General features: G+C 37.6%; 1 protein-coding gene across 2 annotated transcripts in view; it reads right to left on the bottom strand.

The window, feature by feature from the left end:
• The window catches only part of USH1C (USH1 protein network component harmonin), a 47,302-nt gene that overhangs the window by 10,412 nt on the left and 19,807 nt on the right, over positions 1–17,083 (bottom strand). For both annotated transcript variants that reach the window (XM_059848963.1, XM_059848962.1), the window contains 2 exons: positions 14,623–14,747; positions 13,107–13,183 (listed from right to left, as the gene is read on the bottom strand). In XM_059848963.1, the coding sequence (XP_059704946.1) occupies positions 13,107–13,183; positions 14,623–14,747 (202 nt within the window). The remainder of the gene's footprint in view (positions 1–13,106; positions 13,184–14,622; positions 14,748–17,083) is intronic.

The following is a 17,083-nucleotide window of genomic DNA, read 5'->3' on the forward strand; positions in this document are numbered from 1 at the left end:
CTATGTATCAGTTTTACTAATGTTCCTCTCACTGTCCTACAGTTCTACCATTACTTGGAAAAAATATATTCCAGAGTTAATAAAATGTAATTTATGTTTAAACAATACAAACTGTAAGTTTTTGTCTTGGAGGACTTATGGGAAAGTTAGGAAAGATTTTCCACAAATCTCTTTAGAACCTCCCTAAAAAAAAAAAATCACTTTAAACGCAGATTGTTTTGGTATGGCTATAACCAATACTAACTGATATTTCCAATCCTCCCCCATCTTGCCACGTGGTATCTAAGCACCTGTCTTGACTTCAGTCCTGCAGAACCAGGCTTCAAATCTTGCCAACTGGAGGAAAGCTTAAATTTTTTTTTCCCCTTCAGAAATTCTTCCTCCAGCTGCAAACAAATAAGGGAGGAAAAATCTTTCATAGCAGCAAGTGCAGCAGAGCCTTGTAACTCACACAACAGGATGTTTTTGATAGATGGGAGAGCAGAAACTTATGTTCCTGGTGGTTTTGCATCTATGACAATTTCACCACTAAATCATAACAGTCCCCTCCTGTTCTCTGAGCCAAAATTTAATTGGCTTTGCTGTGAGTGTATTCCAGCTCACTCTAGTACAGCTCACCCTGATTTTCACTCAGAGCAGCCTCAGTGTTAAAGGCCACACTTAAGGTTTAAACATCTCCCATCATTTCCCTATTTATAAGTGAAAACAATTTCATATTCATCAATTGTTAAAAGACCTGGTAATTCCGACCTGAATTTAATTAATAACATTACTTAAGTCACAGCAGAGACTGTATGGCCCAACTACCTTCCAGGTAACAGGAGAATTTTACCTATTCTTGCATGCCTATTTTATTCTTAAATGCATGCTTTTTCGTCTTTACTAGTCAATTGCTTGAACATAGGCCAACTGGATTAGCTGCTTGAACCAAATCCATCAACCTCATTTTCTTGAGCCTGGTACTCAGGAACGTGAAATTCAGGTAAAAACAAGGCAAAAAAAGTGGTGTGCATTATGTCAAATTAAGACACAAAAGCTGGAGTTCCACAAGGTGTGTGAAATCTAGGAAGATGAGAAACCAGACAGCAAAAGGTGTGTTGTCTTTGGTGATACTCTCCCCCACTAAGAGAAGTGCAACTGGTCCTGTATGTGAGCAATGAACTTCAACACACATGCACAAACCCACACATAGCAACCCATCAAACCCCACTCCTCTTTTGCATAGAATCTAATTATAATTCTTCAACACTTCTGGAGACAGGCAGGCACTGCCTTGTTTGGTTTGTCATACACTGGCCTTTTCTTTTTTTAACTAATAGGAGTAATCTCCCTCTTCAGTATCCATGCTGGTTTTATTTCACATGCCACTTATGACTTCCTTGCAGTGAGGTTGAATAAATACCCTTTATTCATGAATGGAAGTAGGAGGTATACGGTCTACCAAACCAATTTATAAACTGATCTTTCTCTCAAAGTCCTACCAGAATATTGCTGCCACGGAAATTTTGATCTTCCAACTAATATAAGGCAGTTTGGGAAGGAAGATGATTGAATCTGAAAGATTTTAGCAGACTTGTGATTTGGAAAATGTGCATGCATGCATAACAAATGATAAGACATTTCCCATGGAGGTGGATCTTGTTGCCAGTTTCTTAAACTAATTGCATGTAGTCAGTAAAGAAAAAGGTGCTTTTTAAAATTTGTACCAAGACTGTTGGATCACACATAAAGGTATTACTCATTTTGCAAACTAGTTCACATAAACACACTTTTCCAAGAGCTAGATGATATTAACTGCAGATTATAACTTTGTTAATTTCTTTCCTAAGGGATTTAATATTGCTTAGAGATGTTAAATTACTGAACACAATCAAAATGAGAGCTCCAACTGAAGGAAACATCTCCACTGGAGGAATGTGAATTTATTTTTATCTCATGTGCCTGACTTCTCTTAAGCAACTTATTAAAACTGCTTCCAATTACCATTCAATTCATTTATAATGTAGAAGCTTCAAGATGACTCTGGCTGTGTGAAAAATGGTTACTAAGTATCACTTAAATTTCTTCCAAGTGTAACAGGAGAAAATAAAGAAACAAGAGTATCTAAATGATTAAAGTGAAAAATGAAAAAGAAATCCATCCTGTTTTAATGAAACACAGCTAGGAATATTGTGCACATAATTTACTCCAGAAATAGCTTTTAATTAAATAAATACAACAAAAATCTGATGGGTTTTCAGTAACTTACTATCTTACAAATGCATATATACATGTATCCACACACATGGAATCAACAAACACAGAACTCTGACACAAACAGCTCAAGTCATGATGACCCTCAAGAATAAACACTACCAACTAGTTCAGCAGCTATTTTAGGTGAATTTCAAGGATTGTCAGCTGGGAGTTACCACCTGTCTGAGCAATATTTCTCCTTCTTTTGCTCAGTACACCTTGGCTCACTTCTCTCAAACTACAATTCCCAAGGATGCTACATGGTTGGTCCTGAAATGTTTAGCCTCTGATTTTCCCCTTCACTTGCATTTGAAACAGAAATGGAAAAGAAATAAGAAAAAGAAGCTGATTGTGAGTGAATTGTGCAGTAACTCTGCATTACTCCTATATTAGAGTCTAATGTAATGACACACTTTTTCCCCCCTGGAAATTAAAAGATACATTTAAATTATATATTTTTATATATATATATATATATATGGTAAATTATATCTTCAAGTATGTTCATGACTGCTTATGAAGGAAAAAGGCAACTGACTTAATTTTTATTTCATTTCTGATGAATTCAGAATTTATAAAAATAAAACCCAGCATCTGAATAAATGAGAAATAAGATGTACAAATTCTAGGGCTTTACATTGCTCTGGAATTATGCCCCTCTGTAAAAAATCTGTCCCTAAAAGTTGCTTTTCCACCTTGGAAAAAGATGAAAAAATATTTTGTACTTACCATTAGTGACTGCTTGAAAATATACAAGAATTTGAATTAGCAGGAAATGGAACAAAGATTGATTCTATGAGGACATCTCAAAGAACAATATCAAAACCAAACCCCCACAGTACTGGAGCACTCAGAAAAAGATATTAAAAGGCTTACCAGAGCCTCTGATTTGATTGTTGGCCTGACCACGAAGTTTGGGTCAGGATGCAGCATAACTGGTTTAGAGACTATTGGTACCCCTGGATGACGCTGGGTAGGTGGACTTGGAGCAAGTTGCTATGGAGTTAATTTAAGAAAATTACAGTTTACAACCTAATTTGTGCAAATCCATCATTTCACCAAGACTCTTCAATTCAAGTGGTTTATCATAATGAATTTAATGACACTAATACAAAACAGAGCTGACAGAATTATTTTAACTAAGGCTTACAAAGTCAACAAACCAAAACACAATTTCTCTTATATCCAAGTTGTAGCTTTTCATCTAAATTCTGGCTTCACCAGAATGATTACGGAAAAATCTCAGCGCTGCTTTTGGCATTTTTCCCATAAAGGCAACAAACTGAATGAGAAGTTAGAGGGGAAAAAAACCCAAAACTGTTAAAGTTGAGTGTAAGAACACAGTGAACCCAAAATAAGATTTTAACTAATCCATGGCTAAATAAATCTTATAAGATGAAATTCAGCAGGGCTGCAACAAACAGCTTTCCATACGGAACTTCAAGTTAAATTGTCTTGATTTAGCAGGAAGGGTTTGTTAGGTCAATTCCCTGCCCTTGACTCCACAAAGTAGAGATACCCAGAGACATCATCACTCAGCATGTCCTAGTCCAATCCTACACTTCTCACTCAGCCAAAACTCCCACTGATATCAGGCACAGTTTTATTCAAGAAAAGAGTTCAAAACTGAGTCCTGTGGGTTCAGTTTCTGACTTAAACCCAGAAATTCTTAGGACACTTTTCTCAATGTTTCTCATAGGAAATGTGATGTATTCCAGAGATCATTCTTTTGGTACAAGCTGTAACCTCTGAAATTATTTATCTGCTTCCAGAAAATGGGTTAAGCCACTTTTTGGATTTGGTTTTTGTTGGTTATTTTTTATGCGTGCGTGTTTTTTCCCCTGTGGGCTTGTTTCCCCCCATCCTTTCCTTTCTTAAATAATTTTTTTTAAAGTTTGAATCAGATATTTTAAAGTCCCTGTGGATATCACTCAACTAATGTTGTTCCACACTGCAAAATACATTAAACATTCTGAACTTAGAAAAATCAGAATCAACAGATTCACAGACACCAACTTGTTAAGCTGCATAGGAACGGGATGATTTCTGATGGAGTTGCACAATTTAGCAACAGAATTTTCTAGCGGGCAGAATGGATGTCTGACCATGCAAAGTCAGTGCAAAGAGATGTCAAACAAATGGTGGTTCTGAGATGAAACTTGCATCTTAGCACCCATTATATTTAAAAGGTAGTTTGAACCTAGCAATTTTTGCCTTGATGGAAGAACAAAGCACATGTGCCGTGACGTACAGACATTCACAACATGCAAATATTGACTGCATTTTGCTGAACTGTTGAAATACAAAATCCTTGGACCATTAGGAGTCACTTCCACCACTTGTGCTTTCAGCACAGCAACATATGCACACAGCTCATTCCCTGTGCTGAATTTTAAAGAAATTATCCCTGCAGAGTGAAACCTTTGGCAGTTCCTTGTCATTAGCACTACATGGGAAGTTCATGAAACCACAGCCATGACAAACAGCTCGTGACATACCAGAGGGTTGCTTGACACAGGGGACGCTTTGCCAACGTGGGAGTTGTTTCTTACAACCTAAACAGCAACACACTTAGTACTGGGTTCACATAAAGTGTAAAGCTAATAATATTTTTTTCAGAAACAGACAATTTATACCAGATATTTTAACAGCTAGTTCTCAAGAATGTCTCTGACAGGATTTTATTCCTTTTGTCAGGTTTTGTTCAAGCTGAATTGGAAATTAAATTATCTGAGTTAAAACCAAAAATGGAGCAGTGTAAAGAAGATGTACCAGCTTGAGTAATATTAGAAAAATGAACTTATGGGACAAATACAGTTGTCTTATTTTTTGGCTTTAGCAGGCATAAACATGAGATCTTTAATCCACAGCCTCATATATGCACTACTTTTGCTTATCTGTGGGGTTAAAAACTGACTTTGTAAAAGGCAGCAAGAATAAATTGTCATGCTTTGGATTTTTCTTCCATTTCTGAAATGACATCAGATATATTGAATTATCTATTTATGAACAAAGCAGCTTTGGCTCAATTAATTTTACTAAGAACCTAGTTATTTCCTCATATACACTAATAATGTTCAGTGAAAACTGACATTAATTTCAAAGACTAGGTAATTTGTTGTAACCTAACATATTTTTCTTAATTATTAATTTACTTTCTCTAACACACTCAGCAGTGACAAACTGCAAGAAACAGATATTAGATTTTATTGATTTGGGGTCAGATAAATATGGCAGTTCCTATATTACTCCTTCTAGCTGAATAGTCTCTGTTCTCTTTACAAGAGTGTATTTTTCCTCTCAACACAAGTATTTTGTACACTTGTGTCGTTTCACATCATTTTTATTTTACAAATAACTTGGGAAACCTGCTATCCAGAAGAACATATGATATTTCCATTTCAGTAGATCTAGCACATTCTTGGCACTCCAAATGTATGAACCACAGAGATCAAACACTCTCAGAGGTCCACATAAGTTTACAAGAGATTCATGGGTCAAATCGGGGCAGTTGTTCACAGAAAGAGAATCTACCAGTTTCCACCAAAAAGGGATAAATGTGCATATCTTTCCCCTCCCAAGGAGAATCATGCAAATACAAAGACTATTTAGTAAACATGCAAAACCCCCAAAACCCAACAGTGCAGTCAGACAACCCATGCAGAAAACTGTATAGGAAAGAAGTGACTATATGGGATCCTCTTCTGCTGCTTGAAGCAAGTAAGCATCTTTTGCCAAAAGAAGTACATGATCCTCACTACAGTGCTTGGCAAAGGGAATTATGATGAGTCAGCTGCCATTTCTTTCCTAAAGCAAGATTTGGCACAAGATTTCTTTTATTTGATCCTCTTTTGAACTCAGATTGCAATAAGGACAAAGTCAATGTTTTCTCAAAGTGCAGAAAGTAAAAGCAGGTTACCAGCTCTTGCTTTTTTGTTTTCCACAGTTTTGACCTTTTAAAAGTTTGACCTTCTGACTTTAGGCCAGTTTTCTTTGTCCACTCTTCTCACCTAACAAAGCAATTTGATGACACATTTAAAGCATTTCTACAAGTAATTTTCATTACAGGGATACTTTTCTCAAATTTAAGAATGAATTAAATCTGCGGACTGCAATAGCCTTTTAAAGTTTTTAATCACTCAAGTCCAAACAACCTTTTTTTGTAAACTGATACATTCTGCTTAGTACATCTGCAGGTAATAGGGTTATGCAAGCAGGAGAGCAAACCCCTCCTGATTTACATTTAAAAAATGTTAAAATGAAACTTGCTCTGGACTGCATTCATTACTGAAAAAATGAAGAAACCCCCTGACATTGACATTGCAAGGGGCAGAAGGGTAAGTCCAGCGGACAAAGATGGTGATGGATGAGAGCAGGGAGGCACGCAGGGGAACAATAAAGGTGCATGCATCCAAACAGATCCCGAGGTCACCTGGGAAGCTGGTGTTACCAACAGGGCTGGACCTCGTGGAGCATTTGAGGCAGGAGGTGGATGAGCCGGTGGTGCTGGGGTAACAGTGGGGGGCGGCGGGGGCGGCGGAGGCGGCGGTGCGCGCTGTTTGGGTTTGTCAACTTCATCTAAGTTGATGTCATCGAGATCTGTGGTGTGCAGCTGCAGGCCCCCGGCAAAGCGGCGCATGGAGGTGGCGGGGGGAGAGGCAGAAGGACGCCCACTCGCCAGCTACGGGCCACAGAACAGAAACCTACTCAACACTTCCAAAGAATGGGCAGCCCTAGCACACCACTCAGCCCAACTGCTCCTCCACAGGAAGATCTTTGCTTCTCCCACACAGAATATACACAAACGTTTTCTCTGAAAACCTTTCCAAAAGCACTCCTTGGGATTCCAGTTTAAAAAGAAGAAAAACCAGAAGTGGTGTGATGGCAGCTGTTGGGGTAAGGGGGTTGACAAAAGTAACCCCACAAAACCCCAATGATGAAGTTTTCAGAAGGAAAAATCACAGAACAAACCAATATAACAACTTTTGCCTCTCTGGCTCTTATGAGGAGAAAGCAACAATTGGTCCTCACAAAGGTGATTATTTGAAGGAAAATAATCAAAGACAGGCCTTGAGATTTTATGTTGTTAAAAAGGGAAAGGGGTTAAAGTTGTGTAAACATAACCACACATTAGTAGAAGAAAGGAAGCTAAGCTTTAGCAGCTATCAAAACAAAAATTTAGCGTGCTATTAATTCAGAACCTCAAGGGGCTTGATATCTTATAATTTATGTTAATCCACAAGGGGTTTGAGATTTTATAATTTATATTAATCCACACCAGATCTGTGGAGGTACTAAACAACTTCAGGGTTTGAATGCTCATTCAAAAAAATGAGGAGGTGTGTGAGGAAGGCATCTACAAATGCTGTTAGAGTTGCTAACATTTCTTTTATCAGTGATCCGACTGGAGTATTTGAGAAAAATTCAGTCATTTTGCTATTTCATAGATTCACTTGAGGAAACCTTTCATAGATAAGCTGTCTGACAGACACGTTCATCTTACTCTAATATGGCAACATGTCCCTCAGTGGGTAACATTTTTCACATTCTTCTTATCTAACATGCTCACCTCCTTGTCCTGAAAAATTGCTATTTCTTTGGCAGAGGAGATCTTGAATGCTCTTGTTTCCAAGAAACAGTTTCAGCCTGTAGCACCTGAATATCTTTCAGCTGCATTTACCCCTAAGGAGCACCCAGGTTTTGTGTTTTAAGTGTTTTAACTGCTTGGGCAGATTTGTAGAAAAATCGTAGTAGAGCAATTATATATAATGTAATGGAAAAATTGATGGAACAAACACAGAGTGCTGGTCTTAAACCCAGGCTGAGCTCTGAAAATACAACACTGTTTGTAATCTGTAATGTTCCCTCTTACTTTACAAAGAGGGACAAAGTTCTAGCAGAACACAGGCTGCCAAGTTTGGATAGTGAGAGAAAACCTCTGCGTAATCATTCCACTAAAGAGCTGTACTGAAAAACCACATGGATCTGAGCCTAGGGCCATGAGGAACAAAAGATCAGCTGCCTTTTTCAGAGCTGCTCCACGCTGACCTGAAGGAAATCATGCGAGAGCATTCCCCAAGGTCCCTTTTGTGGTTGCAGTTTCTCGGGGATCCCATGGGAGCTCAGTAGATTGCAGTGTTCCTCTTGGAAGTGGCTTTCCTTGGAAGACAGCCAGAGCAACAGGATGGTGGGAAAGCCTCACCACACGTCTAGAACCATCAGGCTCTAAGGAGCAATCTTCCCCTGATTAAAGGGGACTACTTAAAGCACAAGCCCAAAACCTATTGCTTGTGAGTTTCATATCTTTTTGTAATTTTCTTATCTCGTTCCTTTATTTCACACAATACATGGAAGCTTCCAAGAGCTCATCATCAATCATGTTCTTATATTCTCATGAAACTAATAAATATAGCTGGATCCAGCTTTTGTTACAGGTAGCATGTCCCACCCAGCCCAAATATTTAATAAGACAATAAAACTGTTAATTTAGTGGTGATAATAGGCTTAAAAAGGACAAAATACAATCAGTTCATTAAAATAATGTTTAAATTTTCATAAAGTATAGGAAAAGCAAATTCTAAGTCATCAATTATTGACTTCCCCCCCCACTTAGAAAGGACTGAGGGGCAAAGAAAAATACAGATTTTTTTTCACTGGTAAAACCTGTTGCTTTTAGGAGACAACTTTCATTTATTTCAAGATCAGGCAATATATGGAAAAGCTAAAATTTTACCTCAGGAGACTCATTCTCCACAGAGGAGATCTGTTCTAATCGTGTTTGACAAAGTCTTTCCACCCAGTGCTGCACCTTTTCTGATTCTTCCAGGTCTTCTCGTTCTGTCTCAGACACCTTGACCATTAACATGGGTGCATTAGAAAAGGTTATAGGTATGGTCATAAGACAAATATGTTTCAAAAGTATGAAATGCCACCTACAAGAGTTTAAAAAAAATAGCAATACTTTTAAGGATTCCCTATTTTGCTGTTTTTCAGTAAATTCATCACTAGACATGGACACAACTGCAGAGATATCCTCATTTAGGCAAAAGCTGACTAGAAAGAAGAAAATTTGGCAACAGAACTTTGCAGTAAAACACTTTTAAAAATTTCACTATCTTTGAATAAGTAAACAAGTGTCCTGCTAAAATAATTCCACTAAAAATCCATTTAATTTTCTTTTAATATAGCTTTGCTCTTGATAGATCACAACATACCTCTTGCACAAGACGATTTATTTTCAATTGTTTTTCTTTCTCCAGCATTCCTTCTTTCTCTTTGGCAAGTTTTTGCTCAAACTCCATTTCTTTTTTATTCTTCTTCTGTTCACAAAAACTATCACTTTTTGACTTCTTTCGTTCTTTCCCTTTCTGGAAAGGTTTTGTAACAAAAATCTTTACATCAGCTAAACCACCAGAAACTTCAATCTTGGTACATGAGTGTCTGCCTTGAAAAATTAATTACAGTCTATGCAAGTATGGGGATGGTTTTTTAAAAGAAAATCCAAAATTTGTTTACGCAGCAATTTACAGGAAATTCAAACTTTTTGGAGGGCTTGTGCCCCCTAATATAAGGTGATGAGATCAGAGAATTCAACTTTTTTGTTCCTCTGCAAAGTTACAGCTTTAGGGCATACAGGCCCACTACAAAACTTTGAGTATTCAAACAGTTTTGGTTGTGTCTTAAACTGCCATCTCTCTGTTTTGGCATTTATATATAAATATATGAATGATTGCTTTCAGGTGACAGATGCTCATGTAGATGCGCATAGTCCATGCATACAACAGCTTCATGCATATGCCCTAAAATCAGCATGGCATCCCCTAACAAAACTGAAATAAGGAATTAAAAAGGAAAAGTTTAGATCAGTGCAGAAACCGAGATCCTGCTTCCAAGAAGGAACACTGCATCACAAAAACCATGTAGATCCTACAAGCACTGGGTAAAATCTACTCAGATGAGTTAAACAATACAGCACAAAGTGACTATAAAATTTTAGATGTAGGATACACACAAAGGGAAAAGCTACATAGTCTTTTGGAAGCCTCTGTTCCTGTTGTCTTCAAAACACAGACTGCTCCTTATTTCTTCTTTAGTGATGTCACATATCTGCTGCCCTTTCCCATTTGTACAGGTAGGACTTAGTTCACTTTGGAAATGCCATGTTCTCCGTTTATTTATGAAAATTAAAACAGAGTAGCAGGTGGCTACTTATTGACAATTACTGCCACAGCCAGAAAGGTTGTGCTTCAGGTTTGATTTGGTTCTTCTCATCATCATCATCAACTATTGACTTTTCTTGCTCTGAATTCCTAAAACCACCATGAACTGCTTCACATTAAATAGCATTATTTGTCTTCCTTTCACCTTTTGCACGTTAATATTGATAACAAAGCCTTGGAGAACAGACATTTTCCCTGGCTGCTACAGAAGCCAGTTCCCCCAGTCAAGCAGGTAACTGGAACTTTGTACTGCTGAGTTCAGTGGGATGTGGTCTATTGCTTCATGGTTACATGGTGTTGGTGTTTTAGGGAGGAGAGGGAAAAGGAACCCCAGAAACATTGGAAATAAAGCTTAACTAAAAAAATCTAGCTTTCCACACTAATATTTTAACATAAACCTAATTCTGTGGTCTATCTCAGGGCTAATTAGTTTTTACCCTAAGAACAATTGCCAATATCATCCTCTTAAAAATTCAAAGATACATTTAGTACTGTCTGCTAGATGTAACATCAGGCAGGTCAACTTGCTAGGTATCAACATTTGAAGAATTACTGAATTTAAAGGCCCACTAAGCAGTACACAAGCCAAAGTCTTCTAGAACATGAAGATGTATCTGACTGTCTTAGCTGCACTCACAGCATTCAGATGCAACAGGATGATTCATCCTTTCCTACAATTTTCCCCATGGATTCAGTTTACTTCCTATTATAGACATTTTTAGTACAGAGCGAAATATTGTTTTTAAAACAAACAAAAAATCATTAGCAATAGGGAGTAGGACAGAAATTCACCACTGCCAAAAACAAATGATTGAAAATAAAACCTTTTCAAGCTTTCAGTGCACACAATGTAGTAAAGTTCAACAGGAATAATGTTAAGATCATTAGTATATGAAGAGGTATTTGGGCATTCTCTAAACTATAGCTGTCAGCAGCAACCCCAAATATTACTCTCTTGGAGTGAAGAGCTTCCACAGCATGCATTTATCATTTTCAGATAAAAATCCTAACTGCCCTGGCTTTCCCACAGGTTACAGATCCACAATGATTTACAGTCACTAGCAGTACAAAAAGCTATTGGAATGCACCATCTTCTCCTCATCACTTTTAAGGGGAGCAGGTATACCCTGGGCACACAGATGGTCAAATTAATAGTCCTAAACACAAATACTTCATCTTTCAGAAACAATCCTGACCTCCTCTGAAACCTTGAATTCTTGCCAGATGCACACACAAAATCTTCATGGCACTTTTACCAGAGTTAATTAGGAAAAAAACCACCACTAAAGCACACAACACAACACAACAGTAATCCCCCTATAATATGGCTAATATACATTGCATGAAATAAAGAAAAGGAAGCAACAGCAACTATAAAATATTATTTGAAACTCTCATAAATTGAAATTGCAACACTTCAGCACTATTCCATACAGAAGTATTCTATCAGCTTAAAGATTGTTAACTTTTTATTTTGCTCATATGTGCATGCCTAAAAGCCTTTTGCCTTCAGCACTCCTCCTACAAGGAGATTTGCAAAGGTATAATTGGATAACTTTTGTCTCTACTGTTTTTATATACACATGTTTTGGAGAACATGAAGACATGCTTTGCCCACCTGTAATAAGCACCTGCAAAGTATTGTTATACAATTCCCTCTGCACATGGCAGAACCCAGAGCCTGAAGGACTCAACAGCACAAAGTCCTAGACACATGCATCCCCAAGGCATCTTCATTTGTGCACACATTAAAAGAAGGAACATTTGACTATAAAGAATGTTTACTAATAGCAGAGAAGAAGAAAAAGGAGGAACTCCAATTCAAACAAGCACACAGCAAACAAATTCACATTTCAAACTTTGTACCTTACGGATTGTGGGAAATTTTCCTTCATACCGATAAAACCATCCAAAAGCTACAAAAGGTAAAGGAAAAGTTGTTTTTTGAAGAAAAGGCAAGGACAAGCTCATACTCACACCAGTCAATGCTGATATGTGTAACTGAGTAAAATTTATTTGAAGGCGCAACACCAGAGGTTTGAGATTACATGACAAATTCTTAGCTAAATTCTTGATAAATGGTTCTAGAATATTTAGTCATAGGCTTCCCTTATTTTTATGATACACATTTTATGCCAAACAATGAAAATGCAACAAGTAATCTTCATACAGAACTACACAGGCCATTGCTAGGATTTCTATGGTCACACTCCTACTTTACAATAGTTTTAGCAAGCCTTATGAAAGTTAAACAGGTATTCAAACTCATTCAAGCTTGTGGCAGAACATGGCTTTTGAGGAGATATGAAAAGCTCCATTTCCCAAGACAAAATATTTCAAGCCAAGTGCATAACTACTATAAAATATATTGCTAAGTAAAAACATACAAAAGAATATATTACCATAACTTTATATAAGAAACACTGCTAACACAAAGCACTCAATATAGTCCACGTTTCTAGGGTTGTTAAGATTTCATATCAAGGTTATCTTTAAATGCAATGACAGCAGCAGTGTCAAAATCAATCATCATTTACTAAAGGACCACACATATTGCCCTAGGTCAGTTGAATGTCAAGACTGACTGTCAGGAGGAGGTGAGACACAGGAAGAGTCTGAATCAGGATAGGAAGTCAGGGCTGAGTGGCAAACCTGTTTGTCCTGCTTCATGTTCACTTCATCCATGTCATCTGTTTCAAGTTGGTCATGTGCAACTCCCTTTAAATCTTCTAGAGAAACAAAGGAGGAAAGGGGTGAGGGGACAGAAGTGACAGCAACTGGAGGTTCCCATGAAATGAAAAAGGGATCAGGACTGTGTGACTAGAAGTTTCCATGAAGCAAAAAAATGTGGTAAATGATGGGATGTTTTCCTACAGAATTGTTAAAAAAAAGGGCCCTACTTAAAACAATCTCCAACCTCCTCCAGTCTTGAAGAGCTGTTAGAATCTACATGTGGACAACTGGTCTGCTGTGTGGTGAAGGGAAGCCTGAAGAGTTTGGTGGCTTTTCCTGTAATGGAACCATCAGCAGACTTCCCAAAGTCACACACCAAACAATATAATAAAATAATATCAGGTTAGGAACTGGCCCGGGTCTCCTATAGATAATGCAACAAGAAATTTCCACATTTTTCTTTGCACAATACAATTTTAGTACACTCTCCACATACAATTTGCAGCTTCCAATTTAGCTTCTTAATTGCCAGCTAAGCTCCAACACTCTCAATTCCATTTTGACAAGTAAATCACACAGCCAGCAGCATCCTAGGCTGCATCAAGAGCAGCATGGGCAGCAGGGCAAGGGAGGGAGTTCTGCCCCTCTACTCTGCTTCCATGAGACCCCTCCTGGAGTGCTGCACCCAGCTCTGGGGCTGCCAGTAGAAGATGGACTGGGCCTGTCAGAATGGTCCAGCAGAGGGCCATGAAGATGATCAGAGGGCTGGAGCACCTCTGCTATGAGGAAAGGCTGAGGGAGTTAAGGCTGCTCAGCCTGGAGAAGAGAAGGCTGTTGGGAGACTTGAGGTGAGCCTTTTGGTACCTAAAAGGGGCCACCAGAAAACTGAAAAGGAATGCTTTAAAAGGGCATGTAGTGACAGGACAAGGGAGAATGGCTTTAAACTAAAAGAGGATAGATTTAGATTAGATACTAGGAAGAAATGCTTTATTGTGAGACACTGGAATAGGTTTCCCAGGGTAGGTGGTGGTGTCCCATCCCTGGCAGTGTTCAAGGCCAGTTTTGGATAGGGCTCTGAACAACTTAGTCTAGTGGAAGTTGTCCCCACCCATGGCAGAGGGTTGGAACAAGGTGATCTTTAATATCCCAAGCCAAACTGTCAAAAGGCTGACAGGTAAACACTGAACAGAAAAAACATGCAAAACAATGCAACAAATTCCCAAGGTTGATGCTTCAGACCATTTCTTAGAAAGTCTTATTATTTTTTCTGCTGCTGATTGTTGAAAACCATGACCATGTGAATGGATGTAGATGTTGCAAGATAGGTACCTGTTAAATAAGAATTATTTAATTGATGTATTATATGCTTCCAGTCTTCTGAAAATAACCAATTCATAGCTAGCTTAACTTGGAGACAAACTAGTGCTATGTTCAATAGAGCTCAGTGATGTGTCTGAGACAAATAGAAGGAGGCAATTTGACATCAATTCCTTACTTTTGTGTTTGGAACGAGGGGCAGAGTGCACTTCTGCAGTTACAGTTTTTAGAGACTTGGGTGGTTCTTTAGGACCCCAGTCTTCTTCCCACTCCTTTTTAAATTTCTCTTCCTCTGCTGTTATCCTAGAGGAAACAAATGCAGTTAGACATTGAGTACAAAACCAACATCACCAGTATATATTCATTACCATTATAATTTTTCAGCATATCTGTTTTTCTCTTGAATATAAAGCACAATAAACTGTTCCTTCCTCATAACTGAATTCTTCTCATCAATCCCTTTCCTTTACTAAGCTACTAAAATAATTTGTAAAGTACAGTGTAAGAAGATATTCTTATTTAATATTTGGACTTCTAAGGCCTGTTATATAAACACCTGCACAGATGCTAAGCCATGAGTGACACACTACAGTACTGACTGTCACCTTGAATGAAGTAAAAAAACATCTCTCACTTAGCAATTTTTAGGACTGGAATTACTTATTGGAAAAACTGAAGCACTGAGTGATAGAATATCTACCATACACCTAAATCAGATGTCACAATGGCAAATTATACCTAAAAACCATGTGACTCCTCTCTCTATCTTTAAATCTATTTTGATGATGGCTTCCTAAACACATAGTTCCAGGTTGCCATAAAAAGTGATTCTTCCCATAAAGAAATAAATACTGTTGAAATGGAAATCACATTAAATTCCATATTCTAGGAAAAAAAAGGGAAAAAATAAAAAAGAGAGGAGAGGGGAATAGACAGGTACAGAAAGAGAATGGGGGTGCTGCAGAGAGTGTCACATTTCAGGACAAGAGCATGCAAAACAAGTAAATTACCTAGTATGGCACTTTGATCAGAGAAGAAGACATTTCAAACAAAAATTCAGCAAATACCAAGTATGTCACAGCAGAAGTGCTGAATATCCCAACAACATGTAGCTTCATATATGTTACCTTAAATGATCTGAGATCTATTCTTGACTACAGCTTGCATTGAACTGATAATGTGGTGCCAAAATTTACCAGGTCTTAGATATGCATGATGCTATTTATATTTGGATTATCTTTTGCATTTCTAAATTAGCTAAAGTAAATTGAAAAAATATTCACATGGTGTCAAAATGCTCTTGAATCTGTAGCTGAGCTCACTATTTAAATTTAGAGGCATTGTCAGGGAACAATGGACAGAATGTTTTTTCATTTAGTTTTAGTTTTTAAAAGCTGGTGTTACAATCTAACTTACATAGAGTTAGGGACCTCTGCCATTTAGGCATATATGAAATTTTTTCAAATGTAAGATACCAAAAAAGGGCACAGTGACTTTAGACAAGGAACTCCTGCAGAAAGGATTCTTAAAAGAAGACAAGGCATGATACTCACAAACAATCAGTACAGAAAAACATTGTATTTTAGCCTGCCACGACTGCTCATTAAATCTCAGCTTTAGATTTCATCTAGGTTCCTCTACTACCATTCTCCCTCTTCCTCACCCAGGAGATTGACACCAACTTAACAGTTTGGATTGTGATATGGAAAAGCTTAAAAATGCCTGAGCAACACTTAAAAATTATACAAGCAACCATAAAGCTGTGCTAGACTTTACACTGAGCAGCCCTCAGGGCATGAAAGCACTCCCTGAGTGAGTAAAGCTGCTCTTAGTGCAGAACAACACAGCAGACATCCAACATCCATTATAACAGACAGGCAATCTAGATTTGGAGAACAGAATCATCCTTCACCTGTGATGGCCTGCTTTTGTAGCAGCTTTTGGCTATTGCAGGATTTTCTATATAGGCCACAAATAAAGAACAGGATGTTATCAACTCCCTAGGATCAGAAAAGGGAAATGCATAAGAATTCATCCATGTGCTGCTGTAGAGCCCACAGCAGGACTGCCAGAAGATTTTTCTCTTGTGACAGCTGGGGTATATATTTCTTTATGCACCTTACAAATTCAGAATTCCTTGCTCTTTTTCTATCAGAAAATTTTAACTAATACAGATACATGAAAAGAGACTTAAATGAATTAAATTAATTAAAACCCCTTAATATGTCAAAGAGGCAAAGCCAAAGACTTGAAGGTCAATTCTAGCCCTAAAAGGCTGAATCAAAACAGATGTTACTCTGCAATTTGCATTTTCATGCAATTTCCCAGCATCATTTAGAAGGAAAGTTAATTATTGTGATAACAACTGGATAATTTCAAACTTCCAAATGCAAAAGAATGCTTAAGTTAAAAATAGAGTACTGATCTGTTTCTTAGCAGAACTGCCTTTTTTCTCTTAGAATTCAGTTTAGTGTTTCAGTGACAACAAAGTAAACAAGTTCTGGGGCACAGAATTTCCTTAAGCTTAAGTTTCTCTATCTATTAATAATACTTTTAAAATAAGATCTCAACTTCAGCTTCACACTGAATTTATTATTGCCTCATGTTTATTTATAATCCTCATGTTTACAGGTGCTGGT

Source organism: Haemorhous mexicanus, chromosome 6 (genome assembly GCF_027477595.1).
Source record: "Haemorhous mexicanus isolate bHaeMex1 chromosome 6, bHaeMex1.pri, whole genome shotgun sequence".
NCBI classification, from domain to species: domain Eukaryota; kingdom Metazoa; phylum Chordata; class Aves; order Passeriformes; family Fringillidae; genus Haemorhous; species Haemorhous mexicanus.